At 44.3% G+C, this 19,319-nt stretch overlaps 1 protein-coding gene across 3 annotated transcripts; it reads left to right on the forward strand.

Moving 5' to 3' along the window:
* The first annotated feature begins 303 nt into the window (after positions 1-303).
* Positions 304-19,042, forward strand: zbtb44 (zinc finger and BTB domain containing 44). Of its 3 annotated transcripts, XM_082504252.1 has the most exons (7): positions 307-380; positions 475-613; positions 6,929-8,028; positions 8,540-8,624; positions 9,105-9,256; positions 9,643-9,943; positions 16,053-19,042. In XM_082504252.1, exons 3-7 carry the CDS (start codon positions 6,963-6,965, stop codon positions 16,462-16,464), a joined length of 2,016 nt encoding a protein of 671 aa, XP_082360378.1. In that variant the 5' UTR covers positions 307-380; positions 475-613; positions 6,929-6,962; the 3' UTR covers positions 16,465-19,042. The 3 variants fall into 3 exon arrangements, with proteins under 3 accessions (XP_082360377.1, XP_082360379.1, XP_082360378.1); XM_082504251.1 differs by lacking the exon at positions 475-613 and having other exon boundaries at positions 304-380; XM_082504253.1 differs by lacking the exon at positions 475-613 and having other exon boundaries at positions 304-380; positions 9,643-9,726; positions 16,053-16,182.
* The last annotated feature ends 277 nt before the right edge of the window (positions 19,043-19,319 follow it).

Raw genomic sequence — 19,319 nt, forward strand, 5'->3', positions numbered from 1 at the left:
AAAGTTACAATAAATAGAGGCATCAAGAAACACAGGATGTTGTAATATAAAAGGATTTAGAAGAGTTAAAATCACAGATTGTAAGTAAAAGATTATCAAATTACTTTAAATAATAGATGTGATAATATAAAGACGAGAAAATGTACAAATACAGCAGATTTGCACATGCTGTGATTCTATGAACATCTCTATAGAGAAAATATAAACTTCACACAAATGCATACAAACAGTGGGGACCCCCAAGCTGCCCCGAGGTGTGCGTACACAGCTTAATGTGAGACTTCCTGTTTCTGACAGTACTGTACAGTACAGTGGGAGATGCGCGTTGCATTGTGGGGGTACAAATACAGCGCAGAAAGGACAGCGGGGAGCACAAAGGGGTAAAAACTGCACCTCGGCAACTTTTAACACCAGCCTGCTGTAATGTGAATTCATGTGAGCCTTAATTAAAGCGCGACTTTTGGCGGCTGGCAGGCTGACAACTGCTGGAAGAGCGAGGAATGTGAAGGGAGCGGAGAAGAGCGGCAGGGCACACCGCTGTCTCCAACTGCTTTGTCAGCTGAGCTGTTTGCGACCCGAGGCCCATCCGTTATCACAGGCCTCACCCGAGAAGGTAAACTACCTTCGTCCGCTGTGCCTGATAACGCTAACCGTGGTGTGTATATTCCTGTCTGGTTGTGTTGCTTTCTCGACACTGAAAACGACAGACAAACCAACTAAGAGCGCCGTGTTGTCTCAGCTATCGCTAGCTTGGCAGCTAATGCCAGTTAGCTCCCGTGGAGCAGCTGCGTCAAAGTGCAGCGGCTAGTCTGCGGTCAAAACGGAAATGGGAATACGTCGGCTTCAAAATAAATGAAGTCATTTAAAAATGTTCTCTTATTTTGTATATTTCTGTCTTAGTATTTATGCAGATTGGTAAAATCTCAGACTGCAGTGCAGTTCAGAAAGCTAACTTAAAAAAACACCACAGGTCTACCAGCAATAGTTGTGAATAACACATGAATATAAATGATGACTAGTATAAATGGCTATTATAGTCATATAATAGAAATAATCACTTTACGTCGTGCAAGTTGTAGGTAACAACTGTGTTTTAAACCCGTTGAACGACACCAGTAACTGTCACACATTAACGTGCCCCATTTGCTTCAAATGATTTGTCAGGTTCGTTTGGCTTTTATTTTGAAAATTCAAATCGCCTCCTGGCAAACTCGGCGTCTGTTTGACACCGTTAGCTAGTGTTTGCTAAACTGTGATTGTTGTTGCAATCATGTTCACGGAGCATCTTGTCCACTTGAAACTGAGATGCACACACACTCGAAACACACACACACAGTCGTTCTTTGTTTGTTTGTTTTATTCACATTCTCAGCTTTCTGCTGTTATAGTCCTGCACTTTGCTCACTTTGGCTTCATGCAATGCAATTAGTATAAGTACAGGATGAAGGCCACGCCCCCTCGACCCTGTCGTCTGTCATATAGTCATTATTTAATCAGTTGCATGCAAGCTTATTTGTCTTATTATTCACCTGCTAATAAACTAATAAACAGCATCAAAACAAATCCAGAGTCTAATGTGGGAAACAATCATGCTCACTTTTAAGTAGCTGTTACAAAGAAGTATATTTATGCATTTTTCCTCCAGAATTTGTGTTAAAAATAAAAATCTCTTTCAGAGTGTCAAACCTAATGTTTGAACTTAACATGAGGATCAACGTTATTGTGGGGTGTTCAACAAGTCATTTTGAAATGTTCTCTAAATTAACTTTAGAGTGCCTCCATAGTAGGGCTGCACGATTAATCGTTAGAAAATCGCGATCTCGATTCATACTTATGTGCGATCTCATTTCCAAATGACAACGATTAAAAAAAAGAAGAAAAAAAGACGACGACGACTGTACCGCATTTTGATCCGGGACGTACTCTGCATGAAAACAAGCGCTCAGGCTTCCTGCTCAACAAATGACGAGGGCGGAGCCTTATACCACGATACAGAAGCTGTGCTGTGTGATGCTAAAATTAGCAGGAAAAAACAACGGAGAGCACGTCAGGGATGACGAGAAAGTGACAGGAGAAAATCCGTCCCGGTCAAGCGCTTCCCTATACACGTCGAACTCCCGCAGGCACAAAGAACTTACGGAGGCTATCACTTATCACCTGACCAAAGATATGGCTCCCATCAACACTGTGCAAAACGAGGGATTTAGGAAAATGATCAACACCCTAGACAAATGCTGCACAGTGCCGTCCCGCAACTATTTTTCTATTGTTGCACTACCTGCTCTATACACGCAGCGTCGAGCAACGGTGGAGACGGAATTTCAAGCAGTACAACATTTTGTTGTTTTTATGTTTATTTATTGTTTTTATGTTCAGTCTCAACTGTTACGAAGTTGATGTGGAGTTACTAAGTGCAATAAATATTTATACTGGAAAAGAGAATCGTGAGAGAATCGTGATCTCAATTCTAAGCCAAAAAATCGTGATTCTCATTTTATGCAAAATCGTGCAGCCCTACTCCATAGTGATTTAAATAGTCCTCTAATGAGTGAAAGGGCCTTGGTCTGATCACAGGAGGACACAAAGTGAGGAAGAGCTCCTGGTGTTAAGAAAAAAAATCTCTTGTGAATAAGCGAGCAGCCAGAAGTTTACCAAGTGCCCGTGCACTTTAAAAGGCTTTGTTCCTCTGGACGTTACAGGATTCTCCCATGAATTTCACTTCAAAATTCTTTCAGTGTCTCTGTCAGAGGAAAGTTTGACGAGGCGGGTAATATCATGAGTTAGCACACCGGGCAGATGCTGCATATGTGGAGGAATAACATTTGTTATTGATTTTTCTGCACACGTTTTGGAATAACTTGGGCGTGGAAAGTTGAATAGTCGATGCAATTATTTCTTTTCTTCAAATACATCTTCTCTCTTGTTTTTTATCTAGACGGTAAGAAAGATGGACATAGCTTCCACCATCCTGCAATCTGAAGGCCACCAGGTGGCAACAGGTGTGATTGTTAAGAGACTCCCAGTCTTACAGAAGTGTGTCGGGGTGAAAAGGCTTTCTTATGTTCGTCACCCATTATGAGTGACATCACACTAAATAAAAAATGAAGCCTGTTTTATAAACGTTGGTCAGCTGTGGTGTTTTCCACTTGATCATTGGCTAATGACTTACAGTCACAGGCCTGTCCTGTGAATCCACGGGCTCTGCCTCACGTTCTACTTTTAGAAACAACTGAGAGCGTAGTGCTCTATTGAGAAACCAGAGAGGCTTTTAAGACAGGACGGGGCCTGATTGTTCATAAATTTGAGAGAAGAAGGATTTTACCCTGAATTCTGGATTGAACCAACCTGGCTGCAGCATTTTGGATCAAGTCAAGACTTTCAGGGAGTTTTTAGAAGAACCTGAAAATCTGAAACAGGATATTTCTCATTTTAGCAACATTGCACAGATTTAAGACATGCCTGTTGTGAAACCTGACCAATTTATTGCTGACATTATTTGCCAATTATTTGCATTTACAACAACAGTTGAATGAAGAATTTAAAATGTAGAGACACCCTTCAACCATGTTGTGGGTGTCCAAATTGCCTAGTTTGCCCACCAAAGAGGATTGTGCAGCGTCGCTGTTGAAAACACGTACTGTGAATGCTGCAAAGAGAACAACCAGCGGATTCAAGCAGAGTCACGCAGACTGTAAATAAATAAGAGTGCGTAACAAACGTTTTATGTTTCTGCGTCTGAATGAAAAAAATATTGTCTGGTATTTTGAATTCACTCTTGAAAAGGATTTGTGTCGTCTGACTTCATAGGTAAATGCACAGCAATGCAAATATAAATATATAAAGAAGAAGTAGAGGTCCTTGCACTCCGGAGCTCCATGATTCCCTCGAATCAGCCTTTTTTCTTGTGAAATGTCTGTTTGCCATCTCAGCTTCATGTTAAAGAACATTGATTTGAACAGGTTAACAGAAATCTCTTCTTCGGACAGGAGTCTAACCTCGTGGTGGAATTAAAGCTCGTTTTCTAATATGCTCTGTTTGCTGGTTCAGACTCCTGTTGCACCACCGCAGCCCAAATCTATAATTCACTTTGCCTTTACTGGGCCAACATGGCCCAAGAGTATTTTCCTTTGGTGAGGCCGTGTGAAGGAGAGTGCGCTCTCCCTGTGAGAGCCCCTTCACTCGAGCTTTTGTTTGATGGAAAATCTCATGCCTCAGAGAATCCACGTCTCGCAGACAGCTGCTCGAGCGTCCTGCAGTGCGCTGGCCTCCACATGGGTCTGGCTCGCATCGCCGCGCATCTGCTTTGATTGTTGTTACATAACTTGGCATTTGGTCCTCTGCGTTCCTACCCCTGCCTGCTTTCAGCCCCCCTTCACCTTCCCCTCAGAAAGCACCTCGTTGTATTCCTCTCTACCTTTATCCACTGTCCTCTGAACATCGAGCACTTGCCTGTCCCCCTCTGTCTCTGCTCTCGACGTCATGTCTTGCAGGGTAATATTTGACCCCTCGTTTTGTTTCTGTACTTCTGATTGTTGAGTAAGTCAGTGATTCCACACCCGAGTCTTTGACAGCTCGGCCTGGATTTGACACATTGACAATGATTTAAAGAATAATCATGTAAAGTTTGGGTCAGTAGAAAAGTCTCAAACTAAAATAAAGACAAAACAGGCTCTTAAAATGTCTTCAATGTCCTGTTGCTTCTTGGTGTTCAAATTGAAGTGCGATTACTTTTTGAAGTTGTCACATTATTCATTCTGCATCGTTCTTCTTTGGTCGTCACACACACTGTCATTTTAAGACATAGTGATGTGGTGTGACACACTAATGTGTCATCTTCTACTGGTCCTCTGTAGGGCTGGGTACCGCCACTGATTTCTAGAATCGATTCAATTCGATTTGAATCTGGGAAATTTTGCCTCACACAGTCAGAAATATTATAATTCAGATCTGTACATTTACATATTTTTGTATCTATAAGAAGGAAGCTGACACTTTCCAGACTTTATCAAAGGTGTGAGCATCACAGCGAGGCCTTTGTGTCAAAGTAGCTGAAGATAAACACAGAAACACATGAAGGAGATTTTCCTGTTCTGGGATTTTATAAAAATATTCTGCAGTAGATCAAAAACGAAAGAAAACCATTAATCAACATATGAACATCACCTCTGAAGTTACAGCAGTTTTATTACAGACACAGCGTTTTGCATTTTGCATCATTTTAAAAAGTATAAATTTGTTCAGTATTGAACGGCAGAAATTAGGTTTTCTTTTCGGAAGTAAGTAAAAGAAAAAAAAACAGCGGCTGACAGCCTGTAAACAACGGCAGACTTGTGCGTAACAAGCAAGTGAATAATGAAGAAAACAGATTTTTAGACGGGAAACTGTTCGAGAGAGAGAGAGAGAGAGAGAGAGCTGTGCATGAAGTGAGATTTTATCCTGGTGGAAGCAAAACAGTAAAAGTCAGAGTGAATCCATGACGATGTTTATGTGAAGCGTAGTTTGGATCTTCTTTGGCTGCTGGTTCGGTCAATATTGTTTGGAGAGATCAAACTAACAGCTTTAGAATCAGTGAAAAAAGGGCGTGAACACAAAGCTCGACCCGCCGACACATCAGAGTCAGCGAGCTGTCGGCTTTCAGCCCCGACCGTGCCCGTGCCGTCGGTGAGAAAGTCACATCTCACTGATTCTGATGCGTCGGCGGGTCCGAGCTTTGTGTTTACGTCTCTGTGCAGAGTCTGTGCTCCTGCTCTCATTTACTGTTACTGTCGATTATTAAAACCCAGCCTAGTCCTTTGGAAGTGTAACAGCAGCAGAGACAGCCTGATGACTACATATAAAACAACTATTCAGTAGTCATCATAGCCATGAGTAATGACATACTGCTGCAACAATCAAAAGTATAGTTTATAGTATAACAGCAACTACATGAGGATGGTGATATTTTGGTTGGTGCTGTAATCTAACCTCATTCATTTCATTGAGGTCATGCACTTCCTCAGCTCCTAAAATGTGTCTGTTTACAGTGTTTTTCTGTTGATTGCTGATTTAAGTGAAGTGAAAACCAGATACGTGTCAGAAAGTTGGGGAGGAGGGCAGTGAACACGAAGGCGAGATAAGCCCTGACTCTCGCTGTTTCTGATCTGTGTTGGAAGGAAAGCTAATCCTTGCACACCTACAGAACTGAACCTCCACCAAAGGATGTCTGTGAATACAGAGCAGGCGAAGACACTCCCGGGCGGCAGCGAGCTCACGGCTACACCTGCTGAAGCTAACAGCCAACAGAAGAGCCTAACTGGTCTCCGACCCGGACCAAATGCAACAGCTTGTAGAAAGAAAATCAGTTTTAGCCGTCTTGGCCTGAGCTGAACTGAACAGTGATTTAATTTGAGCTGCTGTGAGGGAATGTGGTGTGATTGGGTTATAACTGATTTATAATAAACAACAGCTTTGTGTCATAAAGTGAATACAAGAAAGGAAAATCTTTTCATGAGTGTTTTTCTATTTTCTCTGTGGCTCAGGAGGCCGGTGGTTTGATCCCTGACCCTCCCAGTCTGCTTGTCAGTGTCCTCGTGCTGATACAGAACCAGAGTTTCTCCTCATGCGTTGCCTGGAGTGTGTGAATATGTGAGAAACTGGTACCTGTAGACTCAGAGCTCCTGAAGTAGCAGCCCTTTAACCAGATTCCTTGTTTTATCTGTCAAAAGTCTAAAATCCACAGACATGTGTAATTAGTCGTGCACCTGACCAGCAGCTATACGGTATATCATTTTTACATTGTTTGGTTAAGGTTTAAAAAGGATCTTGGAGAATATCCAAAGTATATGTTCATTCACAGCGATCTGTTTCTTTTACCGGTAGAAAGGACTGGCGCGGTAACACTACTCTTTTCCAAACGGAGGCATTTATTTATGGCTTTTTGTCTCTGCAGGACACGCATCCTTGGGATAAAGAGGAATTCCAACATGGGGGTGAAAACCTTCACCCACAGCTCGACCTCGCACAGCCAGGAGATGCTCGAGAAGCTCAACGCTTTGCGCAACGAGGGTCATTTATGCGATGTCACCATCCGAGTCCAAGACAAGCTCTTCCTGGCCCACAAAGTGGTTCTGGCCTGCTGCAGTGAATTCTTCCGCTCCAAACTGGTGGGCCGGCCAGAGGAGGAGGACAAGTTTGTGTTGGACCTTCACCACGTGACGGTTAGCGGTTTCGCTCCCCTGCTGGAGTACGCCTACACGTCGACTCTTTCCATCAGCACGGAGAATATCATCGACGTTCTGGCAGCTGCCAGTTACATGCAGATGTTTGCTGTGGCTAGTACGTGTTCGGAGTTCATGAAGTCAAGTATTCTGTGGACTCCGGGTAACAACAATAACAACAACAACATGGGAGCGGATAAACCTCACGAATCGGCACCGGAGAGCGCCTCGTCAAACTGTGCCCTGACACCGCTGGATGGCAGCGTGTCGCCGGTGTCTTCCGATTGCAGCGTGATGGAAAGAAATGTTCCCATCTGCCGCGAATCGCGAAGGAAACGCAAAAGCTTTGTGTCGATGGCTTCCCCCGAGAGTCCGCTCAAATGCACTACACAGATGGTCACCACCTCCCCTCAGATCCCCAACCCATCGCCCTCGTTCTCAGACAGCGCAGCCCAGCCCGTGGAGTCCTCCCTGGCCTTCCCCTGGACTTTCCCTTTCGGTATCGACCGGAGGTTTCACTCGGACAAATCGAAGCTGCCGGAGAGCCCTCGCTGTTTGGAGCAGGGAACCCCGGGGACCTCGGAGGTAGTGGTTGGCCGTCGGCTCAGCGACTTCCTAACGTGCGAGAGCTCAAAGACGGTGTCTTCACCTGTCGCAGCGGAGGAGGAAGATGTAAGGGTGAAGGTGGAGCGTCTCAGTGACGAAGAGGTCCAGGAAGCATCGTCACAGCCAGTCAGTGCCTCTCAGAGCTCGCTGAGTGACCAGCAGACGGTGCCGGGGAGCGAACAGGTCCAAGAGGAGCTCCTCATCAGTCCACAGTCCTCCTCCATAGGTGACCGTCTTCGTCCTACCTTCACGGTGCATTGTTGTATCATATGTGCGCCGATTATATTTGGTTAAAACGTTCGGCTTAGATAAAACTTCGATGTGCATATTGTGTTTCTCACTGGTGTAACAGGGCTGTGTCCTGACCCACTTAAGACGGCGCTGCTTTGCAAAGTGTGCAGTCAAACCTGCCTCGCCCTGCTCCCAGAGCTGCCTCCCCACCCACTGGATTTTTATTTGTATTGTCTCAGTGGAAAGTTTTATTGTCCACTGGTCCAAATTCAGCTTGAAAGGCTTTTCTGCCTTTCCATAAATAAAAAGAGGAAATGGAAACATTCGTCATTTTTTCCTAAACTGTTTAGTGGCACAGTGCTTTGTTATCCAGCAGCATCAATCCCGAAGCAGGGGATTAGCCTTCAAAGAGTGTATTAGTCTAACCGTGTCCAAGATGTCATGCTTTAGGCTTTATTTTCAGTCGACAGCTACCGTGAGTCATTTTCTTCCCTCCGTCTTCCCAGGCTCGATGGATGAGGGCGTGTCAGAGGGCTTACCGTCAATGCAGAGCACCTCTAACGCTGGAGGACATGCGGAAGATGATGAGAGGTATCGTGATTTGTTGAAACTCGCTGTGAACCAATCATAAAGTAGGAAAGAACATATAGACGCGGCTCTCGCGACTGAACGTCTGGGCCACACCTGGTTAGATAATAAAGACGTCGTGTTTGCACGGTAATCTAAAGAATGGTCGTTGTGTGATGCGTGTTAGCACGCTCCTCAGTGTGGCGCACATCGCTGTCGTCACTAATCACACGACACATATAAACACATATATACTTGGTTAGGGTCGTGCTTTCTGTTAACTCCTTATATTATAACCAGCAGATGCAACAACGGTACTTGTAGGTGCACGCACATGCTTGTTCATGCTCACACTTATGCTACGTCGTGCATGTCGAGTTGTTACCCTGATCCGCTGTCAACACTGTTAAAATAGAAGAAGGGCATTTTGATGACAGATTAGAGCTCTATACTGTAGACTGGGACTGGACTGCATCAATGACTAGTCCTCTGTTTGTGTTTCAGGTTGGAAGGTATTCAGTATCCGTACCATCTCTACATCAGTCCTTCAACACGGCCTGGCACCAACGGCCCTGACCGGCCCTTTCAGTGTCCGACCTGCGGAGTCCGGTTCACACGCATTCAAAACCTGAAACAGCACATGCTCATACACTCCGGTAGGTGAGATATGAAAGCAGGTGCATCACAAGATTCTTCATATATGACTGCGCAGCACCACGCCCCTCTGAAGTAAACAAAAATGTTGCAGCCTTTGTTTTCTGAGACATTTTTTGAGACGTTGTCTTTTTACTTGGAGACAAGAAGAACAACTGGGTTAATACATTTCTCGGTTGTGAAGTTGCTAATGAAGATTTTAATAAAAAGGTTAAACGATACAAGTTGCTGCTCTTGTAAATGCCTCAGGAAACAAAGGAGACTTTCAAGGAGACTCTGATCTAAAAAACCTTAGCAAAGGCTTTTTGTGATCTCACACGCGTGGACACAAACACTTGTGTAATGCTAATGTACAGATCAGCAAGCGTGGTTTTGTCTCTTTTTCCAGGCATTAAACCTTTCCAGTGTGACCGCTGTGGGAAAAAGTTCACACGGGCCTACTCCCTAAAGATGCATCGGCTGAAGCACGAAGGTAAACGCTGTTTCCGGTGCCAGATTTGTAGCGCCACATTCACGTCCTTCGGTGAATATAAGCACCACATGAGGGTCTCCCGACACATAATCCGCAAGCCGCGGATTTATGAGTGCAAAACGTGCGGCGCCATGTTCACCAACTCTGGCAATTTAATTGTACACCTGAGGAGTCTGAACCATGAGGCATCCGAACTAGCAAACTACTTCCAGAGCAGGTGAGGAGTCCGGGGGCGCCGCCCCCATCTTTACTCAGATCTCACCTGGATGAGAAAAAAGTTGAGTTTAGATTCTAACAGAAGGCTCGTTGTCGTGACTTTGGCTTTGTACAACTGTTTTTCAGATGATTTGAATGCTTAGATCAAGGGTGTCTGTATTTACTGGGGAACTTTAACTGCTTTGACACAATTGTTTTATATTTTGGGAATAAGGATTATCTGATGAGTTGAATGAAAACGTCATGACCGCTCTGATAACTGTGATGTAAATGTGAATACTGATAATGAGGCCTTGTCCACAGCACTTTGGCCTCTGTTTGTTTCGGTCACTGCTGTGAGCACTGTGTGCTGTGGCAGGTGTGGAAACCCTTTTCCACATGATTCAAAACATGGGAAAACTGGGAGTCGTGCCCCGTAACTGGTCCCATGAAATAAAACAGAGAATATCATTTCAAGTTTCTCTTTGAATAAACAACAGTCATTCAATTACATGCATATGCTTGTAGATGGGGCTGCCACAAATTATTATTCTGATACTCAACTAATCAGATCCATTGGACGTAAAACGTCCAGCTGACTGCACCAGCAGCATCTGCTCTATCATTAGCTTACAGCTGGAAGTGTTTAAGGTGCTCACTAAAAATGAAAACAGATGATAGTTTATTAACTTTTAATGAAATCTGCAGATTGTTTCGGTGAAGTTTAATAAACTCCTTGCTATCTAAAATATAACAGGACACTGGAGTAAAGTCTCGACCGTCTCACACTTCTGATGATCAGCTGTCTGCTGATGTTTATTCAGCTGTGTAAAAACTTTAATCTCAGCCAAACCGATTTACTCAGGAACAAATAAAACACTGAAAAAGCCAAACAACAACATTCATAATAAGAGTAATATTAAAACTAAGTAGCTGTCGCCATTGTTGGAAACTGGAACTGGCTGAGCTGCGCTGTGAATTCTGCCATTTGTCGGCCGCATTTGGAGGAGTCTTTGAATTTGGACATCCTTTGTCGCGTCGCTGTGGCATCATTGGCTTACAAATGCAGCCGCAGGAGGATGTGTCCTCTGAATTTGGACACAGCTACGATACCAGACACAGCTTCTTCTTCTTCTTTGGTGTTTAACGGCAGCTGGCGTCCTTGTAGATGCAGTGCTGCCATCTTCTGTTTCAGTCCGTTATTACACTCTTAAATCAACGATTTTGATAGTCGACATAATTGTGACTAGTCGACTAATCGTGGCAGCCCTAGGTGGGATGCTAATAATAGTAGCCTTGTGAGCTGGGTGTAGCAGCAGAGGAACCAGTCCCCCAGCTGCTGCAGGCTCCGGTTGGAGTTCATCACCAGCTCACTTTGGAAAACGCTGCTGGTAGTTTAGTTACCGTTCGACTGGCCCAGCTTATGCCACACTAAGCAAACAGTTCCTGGCTGTAGCGTTGCATTTACTGCACACGAATGGTCTCAAGCTTTTCATTTAAGTGTCAGTAAAGAAAGTGAGTGGAGACATTTCCCAAAATGTCAAACTGTTTCTTTAGGCGGCCGGGCCGGATGGAGTGCTGGGCCGGGTGCTAAAAGACTGTGCTGCGGACCTGGCGGACGTCTTCACCTCTATATATAACACCTCGTTGTCCTGTTCACTGGTACCATCCTGTTTCAAAGCAGCAACCATCGTTCCCATCCCAAAACAGTCAAATGTCACATGTCTGAACGATTTCAGACCTGTGGCACTCACCCCCATTCCCGCCAAATGCCTGGAGAGACTGGTCATTAAACACATCAGAGCTGCTTTTCCACCATCCCTGGACTCGCACCAGTTTGCATACAGGGAGAACCGGTCAACCGAGGATGCGATCGCCACAGTGCTGCACACATTACTGAAGCACTTGGAACACAGGAACACCTATGCACGGCTCCTCTTTGTAGACTACAGCTCGGCTTTTAATACCATCCGGCCATACAAACTCCGTCCCAAACTCCACCAACTGGGACTTAACTCCTCTCTGTGCAACTGGATTGTGGACTTCCTCACTAACCGTAGACAGAGTGTCAGAGTGGGTAAGAACACCTCTTCCACCCTTGTGGTCAACACCGGTGCCCCTCAGGGGTGTGTTCTGAGCCCTCTGCTATACACTCTCTTCACCCATGACTGTATTTCCTCCTGCGCGTCCAATCTCATTGTTAAGTTTGCAGATGACACTACAGTGCTCGGACTTATATCCAACAATGATGAGACAAACTATAGGACAGAGGTGCAACAACTAGAGTCATGGTGCCACGACAATAACTTGGTCTTAAACACCAAAAAGACCAAGGAGATCATTGTAGATTTCCGGAAGAGGGGTCATAACAACCATCTGCCTCTCTTCATTGGCAGTGAGGCGGTGGAGAGGGTGAGCAGTTTTAAATTCTTGGGGGTAACTGTGACCGAGGACCTGTCCTGGGGCAACCATATCACCTCAGTTGTACGGAAGGCCCAACAGCGCCTCTACTACCTGAGGAGACTGCGGAGCGCACACATTCCCAGATCTCTGATGTTGAACTTCTACAACTGTGCCATCAGCAGCGTTCTGACGTATGGATTTCTAGTGTGGTTCCCCAGCTGCACCAAGGCCGATCAGCAAGCACTCCAGCGGGTGGTGAAAGAAGCTGGCAGAATTATTGGAACAAGTCTGCCAGAGATCAGTAATATCTTCCCCACTCGCTGTCTGAGGAGGGTGCACAGTATCCTGCGGGACCAACATCACCCTGCGCGCCACCTTTTCCATCTGCTGCCCTCAGGGAGAAGGTACAGGTCTATACAGGCCAGAACATCCAGACTGGCCAACAGCCTGTATCCACAGGCTGTGAGGCTCCTGAACTCTCTGCCCCCCTCTCACGGACAATAACCATATCCAACTTCTTAATAGCAATGAACTGGTCTGCATTGGTGCATCATATCTTTATTCTCTTCCCCCTCCTGCCCCCCCCCCCTCTTTCTTAAATAGATAACTATCATATCTGATATCATATCTCACAGTACAATAATATTGAATGGGTTGCATTGTTGTATTTTGTCATGTTTCTCAGGTCTTTGTCTGAATTTCTACGAACATTATTGCTAAGGATTGTCTTATTGCATTGGAGTCACACTGGGTTAAATATGTACACTTGGGTTTTAAGGGGTATTTATTATTTTCTTCTTTTTTTTGGTTGTATGGAAGCCCCAAATGCAATTTCATTGTTCTTGACAATGACAATAAATAAATAAATACTAAATACTAAATACTTTAACATTCACCACTGAGAGGAAATTACAAATACCTCAAATTTGTTTCAGCTCTGACTGAAAGATTTCCAGAAGTAAGAGGATGAAGTGAAGTATCGAGAGTACAAACAAGAACTTACTGAGTTTCCTTAACACACAGAGTAACTGTCCAAATTATAACTCGTAGTAATAAGCACGCCTGAGAAACTATAGCGTACTGTAGCAGGTACTGTGTGTGGTGCCTTTGTCATCTCTGCTTCTTTAACCAAATCTAGGAGGTTATTTGTTTTCATCATCAGCTAGTTAGCTTTAATATTACTCTTATTAATCTTTCTGGGTCACAAAATAAACTTTTAACATATTTTCAGGCGAGAGTGTAGCTGTGTAAACCTCAAATATCTGCTCGATTTATCGAGACATCGCATATTTGCAAAAGTGCTCCAACGTTTCAGAGACGTCTGTTACCCACCAGCTCGAAAGCTAGCCGAGAGGTCGAGGGTCACTCGAGCCGGCGAGAACGGCAAATTTAAGATAACTTAAAAATGTTACTGTTTGGCTTTTTCAGTGTTTTATTTGTTCCTGAGTAAATCGGTTTGGCTGAGATTAAAGTTTTCACACAGCTGAATAAACATCAAACTGACAACAGTGTGAGACGGTCGAGACTTTACTCCAGTGTCCTGATATATTTTAGATAGCAAGGAGTTTATTAAACTTCACCGAAACAATCTGCAAACTTCATTAAAAGTTAATAAACTATCATCTGTTTTTATTTTTAGTGAGCACCTTAAACACTTCCAGCTGTAAGCTAATGATAGAGCAGATGCTGCTGGTGCAGTCAGCTGTAATTTTAACATCCAATGGATGCACGATCTGATTAGTCGACTATCAAAATAATAATTTGCGGCAGCCGTAGTTTGACAGTCTGCACATGTGCAGCTGCAAGATCGACGGCACTGACACGTTTGAAAGAACATCCATGGAAACCATGTGATGAAAGCTCGGTGTCACTTTGGCTCAGGCAGCACCAGTTTCTGTATCTCGTATGTTTGCCTGTACCAAACGTTCATGTAAAGGATGAGTCCACCAATCCCACACACTGAATCAGTGCTGTTATTACACCAATGACTGAGTCAGATGAAGGTGCATCACAAAGATGATGAATTTATTAACAAATTTAAACTATGCTGTAACTACAGAAAAACACTCTAAACATGTTTCCTTATTTACGATAGAGCGTGCTGTCATAGAAGGCCTGTTATCCCTGTTTTACTGTCTGCGTTTTATTTACTGTACAGTGATTGTGCAATTAAGCTGAAGCCTCAGGCTTTGGGTTGCTCTAAACATTTAGTTTCTGACAGTTTTTCCACTTTTGGCTCAGTATGATGTCAGTAAATATGGTCGTCTCAGGCACGCCGTCGCTGTTTAAACCCAGTGTTTATGAGGGAGAGCCAATCACGCCAACGTTTACCTAAAGAGAGGGCGATGACACCGTCTGTTTCCAAACGCTCAGGAGCTGCAACAGTTTACGATGTTTTTCTTTCAGTTGTAAAATACTGAAAGTTACCCCTGAAGACGTTTTCAATCTGCTACCATGTGAAAGAAATACAAGCAACAGACCTTACACGTGTGACCCTGATGATGGAACATGTGGAGTAGCTTTTAGCTTTTAGCGGCCCGATTATGAGTTTCCTGGTTATCTGGATGCTGAAGGTGGACAAAGTTTCAAAGGAGTTTGATGTACTGTGCAAAAGTCTTGAGCAGATTTCTTTATATATCTTTTCTGCTAGGAAAATAGGAGATTGTTACAGTGACTTGCTGAGCTTCAGGAACATTTCTCCATTCTTCTGGAAGGACATCCCAAAGCTCTTATTTTGACTGCATTTCGTTCCCTGCTCTCTGAAGATGATCCCACACTGCTTCACGGAGCTCTGGGCTCCCACTGGTCCTCGGTGTGGTTTGTCTAAGCTTTTACTGCATTGGCAGGATCTTTGTCACGCTGAAGAACGACGCTGCTGCCGAGCAGAGGCTTTCCACATGGTGGATAAAATCTGATGGTGCTTTTCTGCATTTATGGTTCCATCAATTATGGCAAACTCCTCAACACCACTGACTCAAACATGTTTCACTGATAGGCTCTAGCAGCCTATCTATAAGTGCCTAAACTGGTCCCTGGGTGTTAGCACTGATTCATCTGTTGAGTTTGGGCCTTTTAACGCTGGAATGATTCAGCTCAATAATAACCAAAAGAAGCGGCACAGAAAAAAGTCAGCCTGAGGGTGGCTCAAGACTTCTGCACAGTACTCCAAAGCTCAGGCTTCGGACCATCACGGACAGGTTTTAAACCGAGCTGTTTGTGCTGTTGCACAGACAATCCCTAACCCTAACGTGGTCGTCTCAGGCACACGGCTCTCTCTTCAAATCGTCTGTTTCCGAGCAGCCACCAATCAGAAGAGGGAGAGTGGTCTTGTTCCACATAGAGGACTAACGGCAGCACAGTGGGATAAATCTTTAACTTAAATATTAATAGAACTTGTTGGAGATTAGTTTCAGGTTTTTCAGCTCTGTTGGCTACAGACCCACTGCCCCTCGATAGTCTCCTCCGTTGGCTCGGTGTTACCATCGGGATAAAGTCTATAAATACCCAGACCTCATCCCGAAAGTAGCCGCAGTGTCATCGGTACATTTTTGGTCTACTGGTGGTCACAGTGACAGAGAGCTCATCTCCATGGGGAGACACGTGGACATATGTTCTGTGTATTACAGTATATGTATATACAAGTATTTTACAGTGTGTTTTTGTGAAAATCACATGTGCAGTTATTGTCGGGTGACGGGGAACTTAACGTGTTCTCTTGGTCCACGCAGTGATTTCCTCGTGCCCGACTACCTGAGCCAGGTACAGGAGGAGGAGGAGGCGCTGGGAGTCCAGTACGAGCTGGAGGAGACCCAGCATCATCCGGTCTACCCGGGCAGCACCTCCGCTTCCACCACCACCCCCGCCTCGTCCTCCTCCTCAGTGCAGATGCCCGTCATCTCCCAGGTCTCCTCCTCCACCCAGAATTGTGAGAGTTCCTCTGGCTTCCTGTCACCTGAGCCCCTGGATCCCCTGGAAGCCCCAGCCTCCCCGAAGATGGACGCCGATGACACGGCGCCCATGACAGAGGAGACCAAGATGGACAACAGCGTTGGTGGCAGTTCCCCAGAGGTGTTTGAAGAAGAGCAGCAGCAGCAGCAACATGCTCGGGCCAAGGAGGTGGCTTCCATTACCATAAAGTGATTCGAGTCTTCTACTTGCCCATTATGTCTTATTTTGCAGTCATGTCATATGGGAATATCGGTTGGGACGACTGGATGTTGCCGCCTCATCGTGTGAAACTGTCAGGACGCTGCGATTGAAGTTTTCTGATACTTCGACTGACTGGCGTTTCTCTACGCAGATGCTGAACACCTCACCAAACCCAGCAACTCAATGTCAGCTGTTGTTGTTGTTGTTGTGGGGTTGTTTTTGTTTCAAATATAATATTTCATAAACCTTCACTGTTGATGTGAGATTTCAGTGGGTCAGAAGATCTCGCTCGAAATCCAAGTTTTTTTTACGAGTCACTTAAAGGAGGAAGGTTGTTTTTCCCATATGACGTGAATGCAGCACAAGCTAAAGTCATTTCTGTCTTAGCCAATTCGAGGTCTGTTAAATCGAAGCCTTGCTGTACTTTTGGAAAGTGCCTGAGAGTTCCCATTTTAACAAAGTACCGTGTAGAGAAAGAAAAGCTCTTTGCTTTGCCAACAGTGACAAATCAAGTCTTTGGAAAAAATGTTTGTATTCATTTGTAGTGCTGATGCTAGTTTGTATTGGCAGAGACTGTGTTATTCCTTTAGTGCCGTTGCTATAGGCAAACTGTTAAATGTCAATATTATCTATATTGCAATAGCTTGTACTGTAGTTTTACTATTTGAATGCTGTGAATGTTGGTTGTTGTGAAATGATATGTCAGGTGTGTGTATGTGCATTTCTTTGATCAGTATGAACACATTTCATTTTTTGAAATTACTTGACAAAGTATTCCCGAACACATCTGTGCAGTATACGATTTTCCTGTTTAGACTTCGTGACGTCAAATATCTCAAGATTGGATCGGCACTAGAGCGACTTTTATTTTGTAATCCAACGAAATGGATACAAATCGAGACTGAAAAAATCACATTGTTACTTTGTCGTCAACGACTGCAGTATTATATATTCCCAAATGTGATATGGCAATGTAGCATCCCAGCCTTCTTTCCAAAGGCAGTTCATTGGATAGATGTTCACGTGGCTCAGCAGGTGCGTTGGACACTGCATCCTGACTATTGGAGCGATGTTACACTGACAGCGTGATTTTCTTTGCAGCTCTGTGGGACTCTGAGCTCAACCAGGATTTAGTTTTTTTTCTTTCTAGTTGTTACAAAGGGGACGATTCCCTGACTACCATTAACACTCACTGAGCAGTTTACTGGGAACACGTAAACAGTGGCACACATCCGCTACATCCCCTGTAACAACGACCACTGTATAAGCTTTGTAACAACAGCTTATGGATACACGTGGCAGTGAATTACACCGAGCGGTGACCTGCAGGTGGCAATGCTAAAAACTGCAGTTCCTCTAACGGCCACTGGGGGCCGACTGTGGAAGCTTGTTAATACGCAGCAACTCACATATATGGGTGTTGACCTTGGTGCATTCAATTCATTTGTATGTGACCAACATGACAGGCTGTGTGCCAGAGCCACAAAGAAGCTCGTGTTTCAGAGTTTTATCAGAAACATCAAACTTTGCTCCTGTTGATGTTGTAACGTTGTGCTGGCTAACGTCGAGACTCTGAACTCTAAAACTAATATGTGACGTCACAGTAACGAGGAGTATTTTTACATTAACTGTTAAACTGCTCAGTGAGTGTACAGTTACTGTAGCCCAGGAAGCAGGAGTGACCCAGTGTGATCACGAGGCTGTCGAGTGTTAATGTGATAATGTTGTTTTGAAGTAACCCGTCTGCTAACCGTGAGTTGAACCTTTGGAAATGTTACCCACGCAGGCCGTTCTTCGTGTTACTGATTATTTTAAATGTGGATTTTCGGGTCAGACTTTCTGTTACCCGCATTGTGCCAACGGGCTTGTGATTCTGTTGCGCCTGAACTTTGAGTCGAATGCTACTGACGGCAGCTGGGTTCTGTGCTTACGTTCACACGCGCCCCCAAAAGTCGTACAAACAGCTCACTCCAGCAGGGTGCACGAGCTCGATTGTAAACGTGAGGATGAATACTGCTGAGAATCCAATCAGAGCCGTCTTAAGAAGCAGCGGTGTCGCCCCGTGCCATCCGTTCAGCCCTTTTTTAAATGTCGTGCCATTTGCCCTTTTTCTCTGGGTGCAAACCGAGCTTTTTCCTCTAGGACCAAATGTTCTCTCTCTTATTGGGGATTTGCCGTGGCAATCAGTACTTGCACATATTAAAAGAAAGAGATAATCATTCAAGCGGTCCATGTTATTTAGCTGAGGGGTCCTGCTGTTCTGCCCTTTACAACACTGTATGATGTTGTGCGTTGAAGAGGCTAGCCTTAGTAAGTGGACCTATTAACTCTAGTTGCACAATTTCAGAATTGAAAAAAAAAGACAGAGTTTTCTATTCTCCACGTGTGTGTCACGCTTTTCATCTGTTGTGTTGGTGTGTGTATTCAGATCACCTTTTTTATAATGAAATGCTGCTGTTTGTCGAAACGCAAAGTGCCCAAAATATTTTTGTGAACCAATGGTGTGCAATAAATGGACCGGTGTTGTTTTAAAGGTTTTCGTTTTTAAAAATATACATACATATATATATATATATAAAATATAAATATATGAAAAAGAAAATAAGAATGTATCATTTTGTTTCAATCTAATGTGACTGAATGAAAGCGAGCCCGTTTGATCTGTGAACATCTGTAAGCTTTGACATGAAACGACTGGCTGTGTCCAGCTCCTCTGTGTTTGTTTGGGAAGGCTGCATGTTCGTGTCGTTCCGTGACGTGAAAGAGAGCATGTGCTGAGTTGGTGGTATGTTCTGTCAAGGCCTTATTTTGTAGCCGACTCTTCATCCGATCTGTTGTTCAGCATG

The sequence above is a fragment of the Aulonocara stuartgranti genome (assembly GCF_965226115.1).
Source record: "Aulonocara stuartgranti genome assembly, chromosome: 14".
NCBI classification, from domain to species: domain Eukaryota; kingdom Metazoa; phylum Chordata; class Actinopteri; order Cichliformes; family Cichlidae; genus Aulonocara; species Aulonocara stuartgranti.

Coding starts and splice junctions, on each gene's coding strand:
- zbtb44 (XM_082504251.1), top strand. CDS start 319: ATGCGCGTTGCATTGTGGGGGTACAAATACAGCGCAGAAAGGACAGCG. Junction 8,625..9,104: donor CATGCGGAAGATGATGAGAG/GTATCGTGATTT, acceptor TTTGTGTTTCAG/GTTGGAAGGTATTCAGTATC. Junction 9,257..9,642: donor GCACATGCTCATACACTCCG/GTAGGTGAGATA, acceptor CTCTTTTTCCAG/GCATTAAACCTTTCCAGTGT.